Source organism: Selaginella moellendorffii, unplaced genomic scaffold (assembly GCF_000143415.4).
Source record: "Selaginella moellendorffii unplaced genomic scaffold, v1.0 SELMOscaffold_25, whole genome shotgun sequence".
Taxonomy (NCBI): domain Eukaryota; kingdom Viridiplantae; phylum Streptophyta; class Lycopodiopsida; order Selaginellales; family Selaginellaceae; genus Selaginella; species Selaginella moellendorffii.
This window is the reverse complement of record NW_003314286.1, coordinates 1,417,874-1,435,761: the sequence shown is the minus strand read 5'-3', so window position 1 is coordinate 1,435,761 and position 17,888 is coordinate 1,417,874. Positions and strand designations below refer to the sequence as shown.

The window sequence follows — 17,888 nt, the reverse complement described above, 5'->3', positions numbered from 1 at the left end:
TGATCAACTTTCGCGAAGAAGGAAACCATTTCCTTTCCCAGTTAGTATGATTGACGTAGTGACAACTATCACAGTTCCAGATCCGGCCCGTGCAAGCGCTTTGGTGGTAAGTCATCTCGATTGATTTCCATAGTAACTTTGTCCTCAGTTTTCTCATCACAGTTGACGCAACCCGACACAAGCTCATGGAAACAGTCGATGCAATCCAAGAAAATGAAAGCATGGATTGTAAAACAAGGGCATGCAAACGCGTCGCAGCATTTGCCCAGACGCGGCATTTATGTTCGGGGGGAAGCACATCTATTTTGTGCGTAATTCATTTTTGGGTTGGTCCTGCCAACCCACTCCATTGATGAAAAAGGGTCCCCAGCAACGTTATTGTCATATGGGACTACAGCGGTGGCAGCGGCCAGCAGCGGATCAGAGGGAAGCACAGCCCAATTGATTTTTACACAGGACTGGCAATCCAGCCATGGATTGAAAGTGGCCGCGGAGCCGCGCAGCACCTAACTTGGACTAGTGCTACTACTCTCGCAGCACCAGTTGGATACTTTCCCGTGGCCGGGCGTAAATGAGAGTTGAAGGGTACTGAATGCTGGTCGTTGACAAAGAGGTATTTTTCGTTCTTTTGGAACAATGAATGTTGGTTTCTTTACTCTCTCTCCTTTCTTTTCTCCCACTCAAAGAGAGTTTTTCTGTGTGTTACAGGGACTGGTGATCTGCAAACTCCTCGTCTCTGTATTTTATACCGCATCGCGAGGCATACTTTCCTTGTTTTAGGGAGCATCTGGCGAGCTCCACTCTCAAGTTCGTCCATTTGAGAGAGTCAGGTCTGCTTCTCTTTTTCTCTTCTCTCGTGAATGGTGACTGATTGATTTGATCTTTGAGTGGCAGCAGCAGCAGCGGCTAGTTTCTGTGCAAGACCCACGGGAGTTTTCTCTGTGTCAGGAGTTTTCTTGGTTCTCCGTGCACATTATGGTGAGCGTGGAGTTTAGCGATGGCGTTGCTACTCCCATGATTCCCAATGGACAAGCGAAATCGAAGCCTTCAACTCATGCCACTGCAAATGGAAATGTGGGAGCAGTGCTGGAAAACGGGCATGCAAACGGGAGTTCTTCTAATGGCAAAGCAAAGGACGAAGCTAGCAAACACCAAACTCTTGGTCACAAGAGCCTCCTCAAGAGCGACGCTCTCTATCAGGTACTTCCAAGTTTCCAAATGCTCTGATCTCTAGATTTTCTCCATTGACGCAGTATCTCCTCGAGACGAGCGTTTATCCGCGAGAGCCAGCGTCACTCAGAGGATTGAGAGAGCTAACAGCAAAGCATCCATGGTTGGCTTTCCCAAACTCATTATTTTCTCCTCGAAATACCTCTGATTTGTGCGAATTCTCTCTCAGGAACATCATGACCACTTCTCCAGACGAGGGCCAGTTTCTAAGCTTGCTAGTAAAGATCATGAACGCCAAGAACACCATCGAAATCGGCGTCTTCACGGGCTATTCTCTTCTCAGCACAGCGCTGGCGCTGCCAGAGGATGGAAAGGTGAAAACAAAGTCCTGGATCGAAGTTCACGACTAAGAAGTGTGTGTTCTACACAGATCATAGCAATGGACATTGACAGGAGCAACTATGATTTGGGATTCCCATTCTTGCAAGAAGCAGGAGTGGACCACAAGATTGATTTCCGCGAGGGCCCAGCTCTGGCAACTCTGGACGAGCTCGTTCAAAATGTAAGCCTTCACGTTTTAAGATCACTTCTTTCTTTCCTGTGTTCCTTCTTTCTCTAAAAGTAGATGAAGCTCACCATCCTACTTTTAACCTGCCAAGCTCGCGAAGTAAAATACCCCTGTTCATAGAAAACGAACGTTTCACTCTTTTCTTTATACGTTCCTCTAAAAGAAAAACGTTATCTTTGTACTCTCAGGACAAGAACCATGGCTTCTTCGATTTCATTTTTATTGATGCCGACAAGAACAACTATCTCAACTATCACGAGAGAGTAATGCAGCTCGTCAAGATCGGTGGAATCATCGGCTATGACAACACGCTGTGGAACGGAGCAGTGGTGGCGTCCGACGATGAGCCAATGCGCAAGTACGTCCGGTTCTACAAAGATTTCGTCAAGGAGCTCAACAAAGTTCTCGCGGCGGACCCTCGCATCGAGATAAGTCACATTTCCATCAGCGACGGGATCACGCTGTGCAGACGCATCGTATGATAAAAACCAAATCGCCACCTACAGTTCTTATTGTTCTTCCACAGATAGCTCTTCAGTAGCTCGTTAGGAGAATCTTTCCACCTCTCGCTGGTGTCTGCAAGAAGAAGGAATTATTTTGTTCATAAGCTTCGGACTGTTATTTCGAAGTCTCAATGGAAGGAATTCTTCTCTTACCTGGCTCTTGACGATGGCTTCCTGGATCTTCTCCAGCGGGAGCTTCTCCCCTGTCAATGGAGTGATCACCTGCTTCTCCAGGAGCTCCCAGATCTTCGCACCGAGCTTCTTTTGCTCGGGGACGCCGAGCTTCGCGATCCAGCGGGTCAAGTGGAAGCCACGAACGCGGACGTGCCTAAAGATCACGTCTGGAGGGTTTGCGCTGATGTCCTCGCCGTCCAAGAGCCCGTACACCAAGATGGTGCCTTCGTCCCTCACTGTCGTGCTCACAAGCTTGGAAAGCCAGAAAAGAAAAACTTATAGGCTTCCATGGAACATTGTATGATACCTTTGTGGTTTTGCCTCCCAGGCAATCGGTAGCTCCATAAACCATCCTTCCTTTGGTTACCTCTCTCACGATCTCGAGTACGTTTTCCTCTTTGAAGTTGATCACTACGTTGGCCCCGAGCGCTTTAAGCTCTTCTTTTTGCTCGTTTCGCCTAACCAAGTTGATTGTCTGTTGGATGGAACTTGAGAAATCACCAGTAGTTTCAAAAGAGGAGCAAAGATCACCTTGATGCCTTGGTGATGAGCGATTTGGATAAACATTCTCCCAAGCACAGATGCGGCCGCAGTCTGCAGTACGTACTCTCCCTCTGGCACCTTGAGTGATTGGAGCATCGCATATGCTTCCAAAAGAAGAAGAAAACGATAGATATTGACCGACTCAAGGACAGTAGTACCTGTCCACGGATTTACGTAGTACTGCGCAGCAACTTCGTCCGAAATGGAATCCGGCACCAATGTCAAGTTCCTCGGCGAAGTTACCATGAACTCTTGCCAAGTTCCTCCGTGTCCAGTGTGGAACACCCGCTGCCCCACGCTCAAACCACTCACATTTGCTCCAACCTGCGGCGAAGGTTTCACTCAAAGTTCTCTTCGGAGAGAAAGCACAAGCGCGTTACCTCGTGAATCGTGCCCATTCCTTCGAAGCCAGGGACATACGGGAACTTGTAGTCACCTGGATAGATGCCCATCAACGAGACCACATCGGAAGGATTGACGGGGCGGCAGAGAACCTTGAGCAGCACCTCGTCTGGCCCGGGCTTTGGAGTTTGCACAGTCGCGACTTGGCACACCGAGACTGGGTTCGCGGGGTTGAATCCCATCACTTGGATTGCCTTGTGCGCCATCACGTTGGAGTGGTTTTTTTGCGAGATACAGCTTGAGACGAAGAATGAGGAATATATGCAGAGCAATGTCACTGGCCTTTATATGCGTGCGGACGATCAAACGATAACTCAAAGGAAGTCTTTTTCACCCTGGCCAATGGCCACAAACTATTCTCTGGGCTTTTGCGGAAGGAGAGCTCCTTGCAACCTCCTTGTCAAAGCCAGAAAACGTGGCAACAGGGAAAAGACAGCGTGGCAAGGGCTAGGCCAGAACGTGGGAATCCGCACGTTGTAACGGGAATTTTGTTGTAGCGTCAGTACGTGGGAATCCGCATGTTATAGCGGGAATTCTTTTTTGCCACGTCGAAGCCATAAAGCGTGGCAACGGGGAAAGACAGCGTGGCGGGGGCCAGGCCAGTACGTGGGAATCCGCACGTTGTAGCAGGTTCTGTGGGATAACCTCAAACCTTAAATCAAGTGTGAATACCCTTATTCAATCCTCACGCCTAACACTCGTGGAGAACCCTCCCTGATTGTCATCTTCCGTCTCAGGTCCCGGCTCCGCCGTCTCGGCCCTCAGTCCGGCTCTGCCATCTCGGGTCCCCGACCACCAGTCGGCTCTGCCGTCTCGGCTCACCAGCTGGCTTGAGCCGGGCCAGTCAGCCGTGAGCCAGGGGAGCTGAGAGAGCCAGGGCCACGAGCCGGTGGGCCGAGATGGCAGAGCACTGGGTACTCGGCCACTCCCCTTGATGCTTTTTTCAATTCCTCAATTATTCTAGGGTGAATATGAAAGGCTAAAAGTTTGGGTTTGTTTGTTTGTAATCATAAATGAAATTTTGAATTTTGTAATGGGCATCTATGAATATATCCTTTAAAGGTGTTAGTTCTTTTTGGTTTAATAAGGGTTATTAATCAATAGTCAATAAAAACATTAACATCTTTGAAAAGGGGGTGAGTATAGTGTATGTGATCATGAAATAAGATTAGATATATTATCATTAAGGGGTTGTTAGTCAATAGTTAATAAAAACATTAACATCTTTGAAAAAGGGGTGAATGTAACATACGTGATCATAAAATAAGATTAAATATATTATCACTATGGATATTTGGAACCTTAATAGATATATGAGGATAAAATAATTTGGTTTTTATTAAGCAATTGCCCCTTTTCTACTTGGTTAAGAAGAAAGATAATATGCACTACAATAATAATGGCATTCATATTGCTTAGATTCTAACTTCAAGTAAGAGAGGAAAACATATGATATAATGGATGCAAGCATTGAAGGATTAAATTTTGGAACAAAATAAAGATTTGAAACCAAAGTTGATGATATTGAAGTTGAGATAAATGCTATAAGGTATGATATTTAATAAATTAATATTATATGCTTAATTAATTATAATTTTTAGGGCCAAATTCAAATGTGAGATCATATAATGCATAAGAAGAAATTGGCTGAAGCATCTAATTCAGAAAGTCAAATGAAACTTGTATGAGAATATGGACCAACTTAACAAGTATCATGTTCCATACTATTTACAGCACTTATTTTGATCCTAGAAATTTATAAACAGAAGTTATGGAGCTGATTGAGAAGTTTGAAATTGATTTCAAATATGAAGAAGCTTTTCTTAAAGATTTTTGTGCTGAATGGAGAAAACAAGTTGGTAAGTAAATATATTATAATACTGAATAATCATATTTTTATTATTAGGTATATGGGTTGTAGCTGCAGAAAACTTTCCACATGCAAATAAGAAAAATCAAGGCTTTTCACACTAATATAAAATCTATCCTCTTAGCTGAGAAGAAGTATGGAAGAAATAGAAGAATGGATTGGGTGATCCACCAACTTATAATTAAAGTTCATTCTAAATATTATTTTATTGTTCATTGCAAGACTTATCATTTTATTTAAAACCTTCAACAACAGAAGTTGATTAACAATGCTATCATAAAGGCTCTTGAGATTAACAATTCTTAAATTACATTTGATGCAAACAAACCTAATATAGTATATATTCAATCATCTTTCAATCCAAGTGTTCAATATCTTTTTTTGGGTACAAGTATAGACCACAATGATTGGGCTATTTTAAGCAGTTGCACTAAATGCAACTAAACGCAACTATTGTAAACACTAAGCAAAAATATCAATGCTTCAACAAGAATAAAAAAACTCTTATAGTTAGTATCATAGCTGAATAAAAGGCATGATATATCCTTACTATAAAAAGATATAGAAATACTATATCTAGAAGAGGTATAATAAAATTCTATAATAATTATTTAGAATTGTGAGGTCCAAGTGTATGGCTATAATGCCGTATATTAATATTAGTGTAGTGGGATTTTGGTAGCTATCGGATTGATTTTAATTCGGACCACTCGCTTTTATATATAAATTAGGGTTTTTGGGCTAATTGATATATACCTATATTCCAAGCACTCACATTCGTGGAGGTGAAGGGCACTTTTGATTATTCTTGAGGAGTTCTTAAATTTGGGATTTTGGTTTAATTTTTTCTATTTCCTTTCTTTTGTTCCTTTCTTTCAGGATTTTGGTTTAGATTTAACTTTTTGCATTGTCTAGATTTCCTTTTTCTTATAGTTTTTTTGTCATTTCTCTTCTTTTGCTCTTTCCTTTTCATTCATCTTTATGGCAGATCAATAATCTCCTCCTTTTACTCTGGAGTAGTAGTTGGTATAATTGTTTGATGCTATGTGCTTGCAATTGAACAACCAAACTCAGTTGCTAGCAGTGTTCACGGCATGTGGTACAGCTCCTCCTACTCTTGGTGCCAATCCTCATGTTTGGCTAGAGTTCTTTCGTGGGAATTCTAGGGATGATGTGTATCATTAATTCAATCACTTCATGGTGATTGCCATATATCATTCTTGGGATGATGCTCGACGTTTGCATGAGTTTCCCACGTGTCTCTAAGGGACGGCATTGCAGTGGTACAATGGTTTGAGCACAGCCACTCGTAGGGATTGGAGTGTTCTCCCAGACATCTTCAAACGCACATTTGGACATGTCAACAATTGTGATAAGGCCTTCCAATAATTGCATCGTCTTCGCCAAGGGCCATTTTAGTCAATGATGCAATTTGGCATTCGTTTCCGATGTCTTTTACTTTGTGTGGAGCTAAATATATCAAAGCGGATCAAGTTAAGAATGTTGTGGCCAACACTTAGTCAAGATCTTGTCGGACTTGTGCATGCACTTGGTCCTACCACCCTTGACAATGCTCTTCGTTTGGCACAACATTATAATATGTTGCCTCTTCCACTTCTTGCTATATGTTCTTCAGCTCCACTTTTTATAAGTGATAGTTTTATTCCAATGGAGGTTGATGTTGCTGCTACTCGAGTTCAAGGACAAAGGCGAGGCCATGGTTGTGGCCGTGACGTTCGCTGTTGGGCATGTGATGAAGTTGGTCACACTTATAGGTGTTGTCGGCATTTTCCGGATTTGCGACCTCCATTTCCTAGGTGGCGACCTTGGCGTCAAGAACGTCCTATTGGTGCTGCTGCAGTGGAAGGTCTGGACACTAAGATGCATTTGGGAAATGAGGAGTCGCATGAGTAATGGAGGGACCTTGCGCGAATAAGTCAGTGACCCTTTTTTTTTCTTTTGGGAGTATCATCAAGGGGTTCACTTGGCACTAGTTCATCCAGTGTTTACTTTCCAAGCTCATTTTTATAAAAAAAGGTCTCTTATTATTCTCTCCGTGTTGGTTGGTGCAACTTCGAGTTTATCTTCTATTGCTCAACCTATTGCTACACATTGCCGTCTACACTAGTGTTGTGTAGTAGAACTAGTTTTCATTTTTTATAGCAACGGCCATACACATGCATGTGCACGGGATGAGGCAAACCTAGTTATGCGTGTGAGTGATGTCGAGCTTGGGTTGCAATCATTGCAGGTGGTGTTGAGTCAAGCTTTTGACCTCATCCTTGGTATGGATTGGTTGCAGCACAATTATGCCAAGTATGACTTTAAGGCTTCTCCCCTTTGTCTCATATTTTTTTATATTTCATCCATTCCTTTCACTTTCGTACCTCTTTGTCCCTCTGCTTCCACTTCTACTTCCATTACTTTTGTCCCCCAACTTCTTCCTCCTATGTTTTCATTTTGTTCTGCTCTTCCCTTTTCCGATCCCTCCGAAAATCATTGTGTTGTAGCAATTGATTGGCTTATGAAGGAGTATACTAATCTCTTTGAATTTGACCTATCATCTGGGGCCAATATTGCCACACGTTATCCGATTCCAGAATGCTCGTCCAATCAAAGTTCTTATTCATTGTCAATCACCCAAAGAGATCCTGAGAAACTTATAGCTGTTCTAAAGTTCCCTACTTCGAAGTGTGTGAATGATGTGAGCACTTTCTGGGCAAGGTGCAGTATCTTGGTCGTTTTGAGGATCATCATTCTGATCTCATTGCAACGTTGCGAGTGTTGCTGAAGTCATTAACATCATCTTTCATCTGGTCTTTAGATTGTGAGTGTGCATTCAAAAATCTCAAAAAGCTATTGACGACTCCTCCGGTTTTGGCATATCCTAACTACACTTGACCTTTTATTTTGCGTGTGGATGCTTCTGATATTAGTCTTGGAGGTGTCAAGACCCCTAACAAGATCAAGACTGGAAAATGCAAAAGACAAAGAGAAAAGCTAATGGAAACAAAGAAGAGGCCTTAGAGTGGTATTGATTCAAATTGTGGAGAAATGGAACAAGGCTAACCTATATATACTATAGGTTGATGAAGCTCCACCACTCTTGGATCAAGGACGGCCTAAATATAGCTGAGGTCGAGGAGGCACCACATCATCATCAGGAATGTGGCTCAAGACTCAGGAATCGTACAGGAAATCAGAGAGTCAGGAATAGGGAAAAGTCTCGAGAGTCAAGAATAGGGAAGTGTCTCGATAATCAGGAATGTGGTCTGCAGGTCAGGAATCCAGCGAGATTCAGGAATGTGGTATGAATTGGGGGATTCCTGACAACACCCCCTCCTCAAGAACGAGTGGAACGAGGACGTGAATGAGAACGAAGAGGAGGATGAGATGAGATGAGGCGGCGAGGGATGGGAGATGGAGACAAAGAATGAGGACTGGGATGAGAAGGATAGCGGCAGTGGAAGTCCTGAACAAGGTCAGGAGAATGAATCGGGTTGTCCGTAGGTTCCCAAGTGCGTTCTTCATGTCCATAACCCTTCCAGTCGACCAGATAGTAAAGTTTAAACCATGAGATCTTGGAATCAAGGATGTCCTGAACCTCGTACTTAGACCCATCCTTGAGCTGCACTAGTGGAGGCGGAGGAATGACCCAATTTGGAATAGGACTGGGAATATAAGGCTCAAGGAGAGAGGAGTGAAAAACAGGGTGAATTTGATAGGAGGAGGGAAGTGCAAGGCGATAAGTAATAGGATTAATAATAGCAGTGATAGGGAAAGGACCAAGGTGTTTGAAATCGAGTTTGGGACATGGCCTAGTGGTGGAGATATTTCGCCTGAGGAGCCAAACTTTATTCTCAATATTGTAAGGGGGACAATCCTTACGATGGGCATTGGCAAATGTTTTGTGAGATTCCTGAGCACGATGGAGGTGGAAGGAGATGGAGTTGTGGATTTCCTGGAGGTTGGAGACAAATGTCTCAGAGCGGGGATTTGAATGAAAGGATTTGGATGGAGAAGGAAGTGAGAGATTGAATTGGGGATTTTGGCCAGAGTTCGCAAAGAAGGGGGAAACTCGAAGAGAGGAGTGAACAGAGTTGTTATAGGAGAACTGAGCACGGGGAAGGATATCGAACCAGTCATCCTGATGATAGTTGATGAAGCACCTCAGGAATTGTTCTAATGTCTGAATCATTCGCTTGGACTATCCATCAGTTTGAGGATGATACGCCAAAGAAAGGTTGTCCTTCACTCCAAGCAACTGCAAAAACCATTGCCAAAAATGAGAGATGAACTAAGGTCCCCAATCTGAAACCACATCTGTAGAAACCCATGAAGTCGGAAAATTTCCCTAAATACCAGTTTTGCTATGTCCTCGCCCGAAAACTCCTTGGTACACGGCAGGAAGTGTGCCATCTTTGTGAAGCGATCCACCACGACTAAAATGCTGTTGAAGCCTCCAGAACTCGGAAGATCACTCAAGAAATCCATGGAGATGGATTCCCAAGGACCTGAAGGGACCGGGAGGGAACGAAGCAAACCTGAAGGAAGGTGGTGAGGTACCTTATTTCGGGTGCAAGTGTCACAGGAGGTAACAAAAGTTTTGATGTAGTCGTCCATGTGAGGCCACCAAAAGTCTCGTGCAACCAACTCATAGGTCTTTGCGATGCCGAAGTGACCAGCAGTCGGGCTATTGTGGCACGCCATCAGGACCAACCTTTGAGCATCACCTTTAGGAACGTAAAGCTGCTCCCCACGGTACAACAAGCCATCTAAGAACTCGAACTCGTCAAATCGCTGGTAGTCGGGAGTCACTGGGTGTCCAACCTGAAGATGGGGGAAAATATCACTGGCGAGGTCATCGAATTGAAGATTGTTTCTGATCGCATCCATCAAGGAGGAGTCCTGAGGGGCCAGGGAAATTGCCATAACTTGAAGCCGATCAGGACCAAAGATAACTTGATCTTGTTGATCGAAGGCAGGATTACCAAGCCTGAGACTAAGATAGGAGCGCCTTGAAAGAGCATCAGGAAGGCCTTGAAGCTTTCCAAGTCTGTACTTGATAAAAAAGTCAAACTGACTCAGGAATTGTGCCCACCTTGCTTGACGACGGCTCAAAACTCAGGAAGTGGCAAAGTACTCGAGATTTTTGTGATCCGTCCAGACTGTTGTTTGATGGCCTGCCCCCTCCAAGAAACGGTGCCACTCTCCAAAGGAATCCACAATGGCAAGGAGCTCCTTGTCGTGGATTTCGTAATTGATCTCCGTAAGCTAGAATTTCGGAGAATGGAAAGCGATCGGATGAAGTTCGTGATCCGCTCCGAGTTGAGACAGCACAGCACCGATGGCAAAGTCAGAGGCGTCAGCCTCGATGAAGAAAGGTTGTGAGGGATTAGCGTGGATCAAGACGGGAGCAGAACTGAAGGCCGCCTTGAGTGTGTCAAAGGCCTGCTAGGCAGCAGCAGACCAAGAGAAGGGAACATCCTTGCGAGTGAGATGCGTGAGAGGAAGGACAATGTCAGATTAGTGATAAATGAATTTGCGAGTGAGATGCGTGAGAGGAAGGACAATGTCAGATTAGTGATAAATGAATTTGCGGTAGAAGTTAGCGAAGCCAAGGAAAACCTGAATGTCTGACATTGATTGTGGAGGCTCCCATTCGAGAATAGTCTTGACTTTGGCAGGATCCATTGTGATACCCTCAGGAGTGACAATGTACCCAAGGAACTCCACAAACTGCTGATCGAAGGAAATTTCTCAAGCTTCGCATATAGGTTGTGTTCTTGTAGCTTCGCCAGCACCTTGCGTACATGTTCGTCGTGCTCCTCTTGAGTTTTTGAGTAGATGAGGATGTCATCGAGGTAGACGATCACCATCTGATCAAGAAACTCCTGAAAGACGTCGTTCGCCATGTGTTGAAAAACTGTTGGAGCATTTGTCAAGCCAAATGGCATGATAGTGTACTCGAAGTGGCCACAGCGGGTTTGGAACACAGTCTTCCATTCATCACCAGGCCGGATCCGGATCAGGTTGTATGCTCTATGGAGGTCGATCTTGGTGAATAAGCAGGCACCACCAAGGCGTTCCAACAAGTCCGAGATCAGGGGCAACGAATAACGGTTCTGAACAGTCACTTTGTTCAAACCTTGGTAGTCGATGACTAACTGCAAACTCCCATCCTTCTTCTTGACAAAGAAGACAGGCACTCCAGCCAGGGACTGCGAATGTTGAATGTACCCCGAAGCAAGGTTCTCATCCACGTACTCTTTGAGGGCCTTAAGCTCGGACGGGGATAACCTGTAGATAGGCCCCCACGGAGGTGACGCTCCTTCCTGTAAATCAATGGGACAGTCATAAGGCCGATGAACATGCAATACACTAGCTTTTTTCTTGTCAAACACGTCCCCAAAATCATGATACTTCTCAGGAAGATTGACAGGAGAAACATGCAAAGCAAAAAAGAAAATAAGTTCTTTATGAAGGAGTTCTTTCATAGTGATTGTGGAGATAGGAGGAAGCATACGACTAAATGGAATGATGAGACGAGGATACTGTCCAGTGTAAGATGGAAAAGAGGAAAAAGAAGAGGGTGAAAACTTCGTAGAGTCAAGAACAGAACCCTGATTTGAGTTTAGGGAACTTTTCTTGATTCGGACTCGATGAACAGCAGGGGAAGCCATGGGAGATGGTGATGTGGGAGAGATGAGCTGTAATTCCTTCCAACAGATCTAAGGCTGATGTAGTTGGAACCAAGAAAGACCGAGCACCACAGAGGAGGACTTGCTGTTGATGATGTTGAACGCAATATCGGTGACAGTGGACCCGATGTGTACTCAAATGGGCAACATTTCCCTAAGTCCAGAAGATGGAGACACAAAATGCCCACCGATGCCTTCAACCCTCAGATCCCATATGGTAGAAGAAAGAGGAACATGATGTCGGGCAGCAAAGTCCGTGTCCATGAAGCAGGAAGTTGCACCCCAGTCCAGTAGCACCAGAGCCTTGAGTCCTGATTGTCCGGTGAAAGAAAGAAGACATGGGATGCGGAAGTTGCGGGTATTGGTGGTGGCTTTGATGAAAGGTGGTGAGGAGCTTGATAAAGAAGAAAAGTGATTTTTATTCGGGGAGTCTAAACAGACAGCTCCTACTCTGTTTGGACAGGGTCGTTTCCCGACTACAACAAAGGTGGATTTTGAGGCAGAGTGAACTCGAGCAGTTGGGGAGGCTTCTTGGGACACATAGCTGCTTTGTGATTAGGATCAGCACAGTAGAGGCAAATATTATGAGATATTCGACATTGCTTCTCAACAGGACTCAACTTCACTTTGATGAGTCGGGGAGTACCAGAAATATCCATCGGGACCGGAGCAGTAGGTTCAGGAGTATGCCCCAAAGACTCAAGCTGGGATTCCTAAGTCTAGGACGGAAAAACAGCGGCACGGTGACTTTCCTGACGATGCTCAAAGAGATGATTGTCACATCGAACAGCTTTGTTGATGGCGTCCGACAGGTCCTTGGGATCCTCCATGGTGAGCAACAAATCCTTGACACCGTTGTTGAGGCCGAATCGAAATTGGTCAATCAGGTCCCGCTCATCCCACTGAGTGTCCAAGGCAAGGAGTTGGAACTCTACAGCGTAGATCGAGGCAGGACGAGACCCCTGAGAGAGACATCTCATCTTTGTGGTAGCAGCCCGACCCTGATCCGTCTTGCCAAAACATGCTTTGAGCTTCTCTTTGAACAATTGAAGATCCATCACCTCCAGAACCACGACCCCTTTCATGCTCTTCTCCAGAAGAGGAGAAAACCATGACAAAGCTACACCTTCGAGCAATGTCCCAATCGTGCCGATTTGAGACTCGGGAGTGGGGTACTGTCAATGTTGAAGTGTGAAGATCAGCTCCATTTGGTTCAGGAATCTACAAAGCTCCGAACGCTTGCCTGAAATTTTCGCCGGGAAACTCACCTTTGGTTCAGGAACTTTGCTGGATCCTTGAGCCGAAAGTGAAGCAAGCTTCTGCTGCATGCGAAGAAGGGTCGCCTTCAGCTCGGTATTCTCAGACTGGATTTTTGCAAGGACTTCAGCAAAGAAATCAGGATGGCTTGGAAACTCCATCGGCAGAAAGAAAGAAAAAGGGGGAAAAAAGGCAAAGGCAGTCAAACAATCAAAATAAGCTAATGGAAAAAAAAATGAAAAAATACAATCTAAATCAAACTGTCAAGACCCCCAACAAGATCAAGACTGGAAAATGCAAAAGACAAAGAGAAAAACTAATGGAAACAAAAAAGAGGCTTTAGACTGGTGTTGATTCAGATTGTGGAGAAATGGAACAAGGCTAACCTATATATACTATAGGTTGATGAAGCTCCACCACTCTTGGATCGAGGACGGCCTAAATATAGCTGAGGTCGAGGAGGTGCCACATCATCATCAGGAATGTGGCTCAAGACTCAGGAATCGTATAGGAAATCAGAGAGTCAGGAATAGGGAAAAGTCTCGAGAGTCAGGAATAGGGAACTGTCTCGAGAGTCAAGAATGTGGTCTACAGGTCAGGAATCTAGCGAGATTCAGGAATGTGGTATGAATTGGGGGATTCCTGACAAGAGGTGTGTTAATGCAAGAGAGCCTAAGCGTGTGTCTAGTCAACGCCATCCCATTGCATATATAAGCCATACATTACAACTAGCGGCGGTGAATTATTCCACGACGGAGGAATGTTTAGCATCAATTTGGGGTTTCGAGAAGTTTCATGCATATTTACATGGTTCTTGGACGTTACTTGAAGGTGATCATGCTACAGTTACTTCATTATTGAAGCAAAAGAACCTGGTTAATCATACTGTTCAATGGGCTTTGAAGCTTCATATATATGATTTTGTTGTTGTTCATTGCCTAGGGAATTTTATAGCTGATGCTGATGCCCTTTCTCGAGATTCTCTTCCTTCTCCACTCTTTTCTCATGTTTCTGACAAGCCTATTGTTCCAGCATCTGTGAATTTTCTAAACGAGGATTTTGTGCCATCGGCAGTTGTTATACTTGATGTTTAGTGTTCACAAGGTGCAGAGCAAGATCTAATTTCTCTTGATGAGGTTCGTGAGGCTCAAAAGATTAAGCTATGAATTCGAAGGCTTCGAGGTGGATTTGAGAATTTTGCATCACTTGCTAATAACTTTATTTACATTCTCAATATCGCCTTGAGGACAACTTTCTTTATTTTATAGGGATGGATTTTGATGATCCTTTACAGCTGGTGGTGCCTTCTATATTTATTCCACGGTTTCTCTATGCCTATTATGATTCTCCTATTCTAGGCAGGCATATGGGACATTGTCGTGTGACTAAGAAGCTACACAAGTTTTTCTATTGGCCAAAGATGCGATATGATGTTATCCGGTATATATGTAATTGTTTTTGGTGCCAAGCCTGTAATACTCCCCCTCGTGCCTCAGGAGGACAGTTGGAGTCAATTGCAGTTTCCCGTCCATTTGAGTTGGTGGTATTTGATCTTATGGGACCTTTTCCATGATCGACTGTTAGCAATGAGTATATTATTATTGCTTTTGACTATTTAACTTATTGGGTGGAAGTTGGTGCTTTTACTAGTGCCTCTACAACTGTTGTTGGATACTTCCTCCTCAATCGAATGGTGTTCCAGCATTTTTGTTTAGAGTGGATTCTTTCGGACAATAGTCCTACATTTTATGGCTGAGGTATTTCATGTTTTGACGTCTCAGTTGGGGATCACCACATTTTCATGAGTGCTTATCATCCATAATCAGACGGTTTGGTGGAATAGCTCGTTTAGACGTCCAAAGGGATGATTGCGAAGTATGTGAACTTTCAGCATTCAGATTGAGATAGTTATTTACCGTCTCTTTGGTATGCATATGTCACAAGGGTGTAGAGTTTTGTTAGTGCTTCACTATATAAACTTTTCTATAGTCATCATCTAATATTATCAACGGAGTTGAGTTTACTTTCGCAATTGCCACGAGCTGCCAATGCTAGGTCGTGGGATTAGTATTTAACAAACATTCATCCACTTGTCCGAGTAGAGTCTATCGAACACTTAAGCCGTATACAAGTGGGACAACAACAACGCTACAACTTCCATCATCGTCCACCTATGGAGTACAAAGTGGATGACTTAGTGTTAGTCTGTTTTCCACATTTTACAGTACGTGGTTTATTTAAGGGGCTCCTTGCTAAGTAGAAAGGACTATATCGAATGCTGTGGCAAGTTAGACCACAAGTTTATGAGGTTCGGCATGATGTCTAGCAAGCTGACCCTCCAAAGATTGTGCATGTGTAGCAATTGAAACGCTTCATACAAAGGGATTAGGAACAATTAATACCACCTACAAATCTACCGATGCCTCCTCTTGACATTCCTCCAGATCTTAGTTTATCTACAAGAGAACCTTAATGGTCTTCTATTATTCCGAGAGGAGGGGTGTAAGCCACAAATTTTTCCTTTCCAATTTTGCCAGCTTACCTCGTCTATCTGACCAACTCTGCCTTGGCTTGTGCTAAGTTCCCTCACCTAGGTTCATGCCTATGGTACTAGCTCCTACTTGGTCCTACTTGGTTTCAGCTACTTACTGGCAACGGAGTGTTAGCCATCCATCTATGGATTCCCAAATCTCTCCCAATCCCCCTCCCCGGGTTACACTGGACTTAAGGTTCGGCTACACTCCCCACAGGCACAAACAGCCAAGCACACCAAGCCTCCAGATTCCTAACACCCCTTGGTACCACAAGACTTGATCATGGGACCCTCTAAATCCCAAGTCTTGGGTGCAGCACTTGCTTCGGGACGTCGGGGCGAAACACCGTGGCCTAACGGCCCGGTATGGGTACCTCTACCCCCCCACTTCCATCCCGAAGGGAAGGCCCAAGCCCCTAGGAAGGGCGAGGACCAATGAGCCACAAGGTACTCAAGTGGGGCACCACTCCACCTGAGCCGGGAGCACCGCAGTCGGTTTCCCTTTCGGGAGTGGGAGCTGCTCTTGAGCACTTCCCTGGGTGGCCCCTCCGGCACCACCCAAGCCCATGCTCACTCCCACCCAAGGCCCCTCGGCCCCAGTCTCAACCTCAAGTCAGTTTGGAAGCACCACTGGAGAGTTCCTTCAAGACTGATTCCTGGACCTCACTATCCCTACTATACTTTTGGAACCCCCTGCTTGAGTTGGTGGTATTTGATCTTATGGGACCTTTTCCATGGCAGACTGTTAGCAATGAGTATATTATTATTGCTTTTGACTATTTAACTCTTTGGGTGGAAGTTGGTGCTTTTACTAGTGCCTCTACAACTGTTGTTGGATACTTCCTCCTCAATCGAATGGTGTTCCAGCATTTTTGTTTAGAGTGGATTCTTTCGGACAATAGTCCTACATTTTATGGCTGAGGTATTTCATGTCTCAAACTCAAACTCAAACTCGGTCCCCAAGTCGGTCTCGGACTCGATTCCGGACTCTATCTCGAACTCGGTCCTAGAGTCGGTCTTGGACTCGATCCTCGACTTGGTCCCATTTGATGAACTCTTTGTCATTTTGGTCAAGCTTTTGGGGATCCTTTAGCCTACGACATCTCGGGGAGTCGGTTCCTTACAACTCCACCACCCATAGAAGAAGTTCGATGCCCACATTGAATGTCTCTTTTCATCCTATGACTTGTTGACCATGTCTCCGGGGGCATCCCCCCACTTAGCGGTGTGCCTAAGTTAGCCTCCCCGGCCAAGAGCCCATGACAACGAAATATAGGTGTCCCTATACTCCTCACCTCACCACGCCCTAGTATGGGGTCGGGACTTGAACCCAGCCTTGCTTTATTAGGGGGTTGGGACTTGAACCCAACCTCCGTAGAATACGTCTACGGATTTGACATCCCCGCGGGGAGTCGGGCGTAGTGCCCTACGCCTAGTCGACCTATCCAACCCATGCTAATTAGCTTACCTTCGGCGCACCTCCGGGTCCCAACATATGCCACTTGCTCAACTTTGCAAATTGATATTTTTAATTGAATTTTGCATAAGTACATAGAGTTCTGCCTTGCAGAAATTCCTCCACTAGATCTCGCGCGTTCGCTAGGTTCTCCTCCGGTTCCTATGTTGCTTCGCAGTGTGGAAATCCTTTCCACTTCACATAGAACTCTCTCACCTCGCGTCCTTGTCGCTTGCTCTTGCGCGCATTGAGGATGGCCTCGACTTCGTATTCCTCTTCCCCTTGGATAACCTCAGGTAAAGGTCTCACTTGGTCCTTGCAAAGCGGATCCGCAAAGTACGGCTTGAGTAAGTTCACATGGAACACTGGGTGCATCTTCCCCATCTCTCGAGGAAGTCAGAGTCGGTAAGCCACTTTACCGATTCGTGCCTCAATCTCGTAAGGCCCGTTAACCTGCTTAAGGAACTCAAGATCAATTCATTTACAGGAATACATGCATCTTTACCTTTGGGTCAACTTTCGGCTGATCCCACTTGGTAGTCTGAGGTTCTTGGTGTTCAGCCACGCCTTCTCCCCAGCTTGGAACTCTACATCCCGACGCTTCTGGTTCGCGTATTTGGTTTGCCTTTGTTGAGCCCACTCCAAAGAATCCCTCACTAGATTCCAAATGCTGAGTCTTTCCGCTGTGAATGCCTCCACTGCGGGCAACTC

General features: G+C 44.9%; 2 protein-coding genes across 4 annotated transcripts; one reads left to right on the top strand and one right to left on the bottom strand.

Moving 5' to 3' along the window:
* Window positions 1-27: 27 nt before the first annotated feature.
* LOC9637401 (caffeoyl-CoA O-methyltransferase 5) lies at window positions 28-2,393 on the top strand. Of its 3 annotated transcripts, none has more exons than XM_002974788.2 (8): window positions 28-106; window positions 149-613; window positions 709-830; window positions 898-1,200; window positions 1,254-1,333; window positions 1,400-1,544; window positions 1,601-1,732; window positions 1,927-2,393. In XM_002974788.2, exons 4-8 carry the CDS (start codon window positions 976-978, stop codon window positions 2,218-2,220), a joined length of 876 nt encoding a protein of 291 aa, XP_002974834.2. In that variant the 5' UTR covers window positions 28-106; window positions 149-613; window positions 709-830; window positions 898-975; the 3' UTR covers window positions 2,221-2,393. The 3 variants fall into 3 exon arrangements, with proteins under 3 accessions (XP_002974834.2, XP_024535419.1, XP_024535420.1); XM_024679651.1 differs by having other exon boundaries at window positions 895-1,200; XM_024679652.1 differs by having other exon boundaries at window positions 45-106; window positions 163-613; window positions 895-1,200.
* On the bottom strand, window positions 1,938-3,704 carry LOC112347920 (enoyl-[acyl-carrier-protein] reductase, mitochondrial-like). The gene is made up of 6 exons (XM_024679649.1): window positions 3,339-3,704; window positions 3,117-3,282; window positions 2,947-3,062; window positions 2,723-2,890; window positions 2,395-2,667; window positions 1,938-2,314 (listed from the first exon to the last, which is right to left on the bottom strand). Exons 1-6 carry the CDS (start codon window positions 3,564-3,566, stop codon window positions 2,273-2,275), a joined length of 993 nt encoding a protein of 330 aa, XP_024535417.1. The 5' UTR covers window positions 3,567-3,704; the 3' UTR covers window positions 1,938-2,272.
* Between the last annotated feature and the right edge of the window lie 14,184 nt (window positions 3,705-17,888).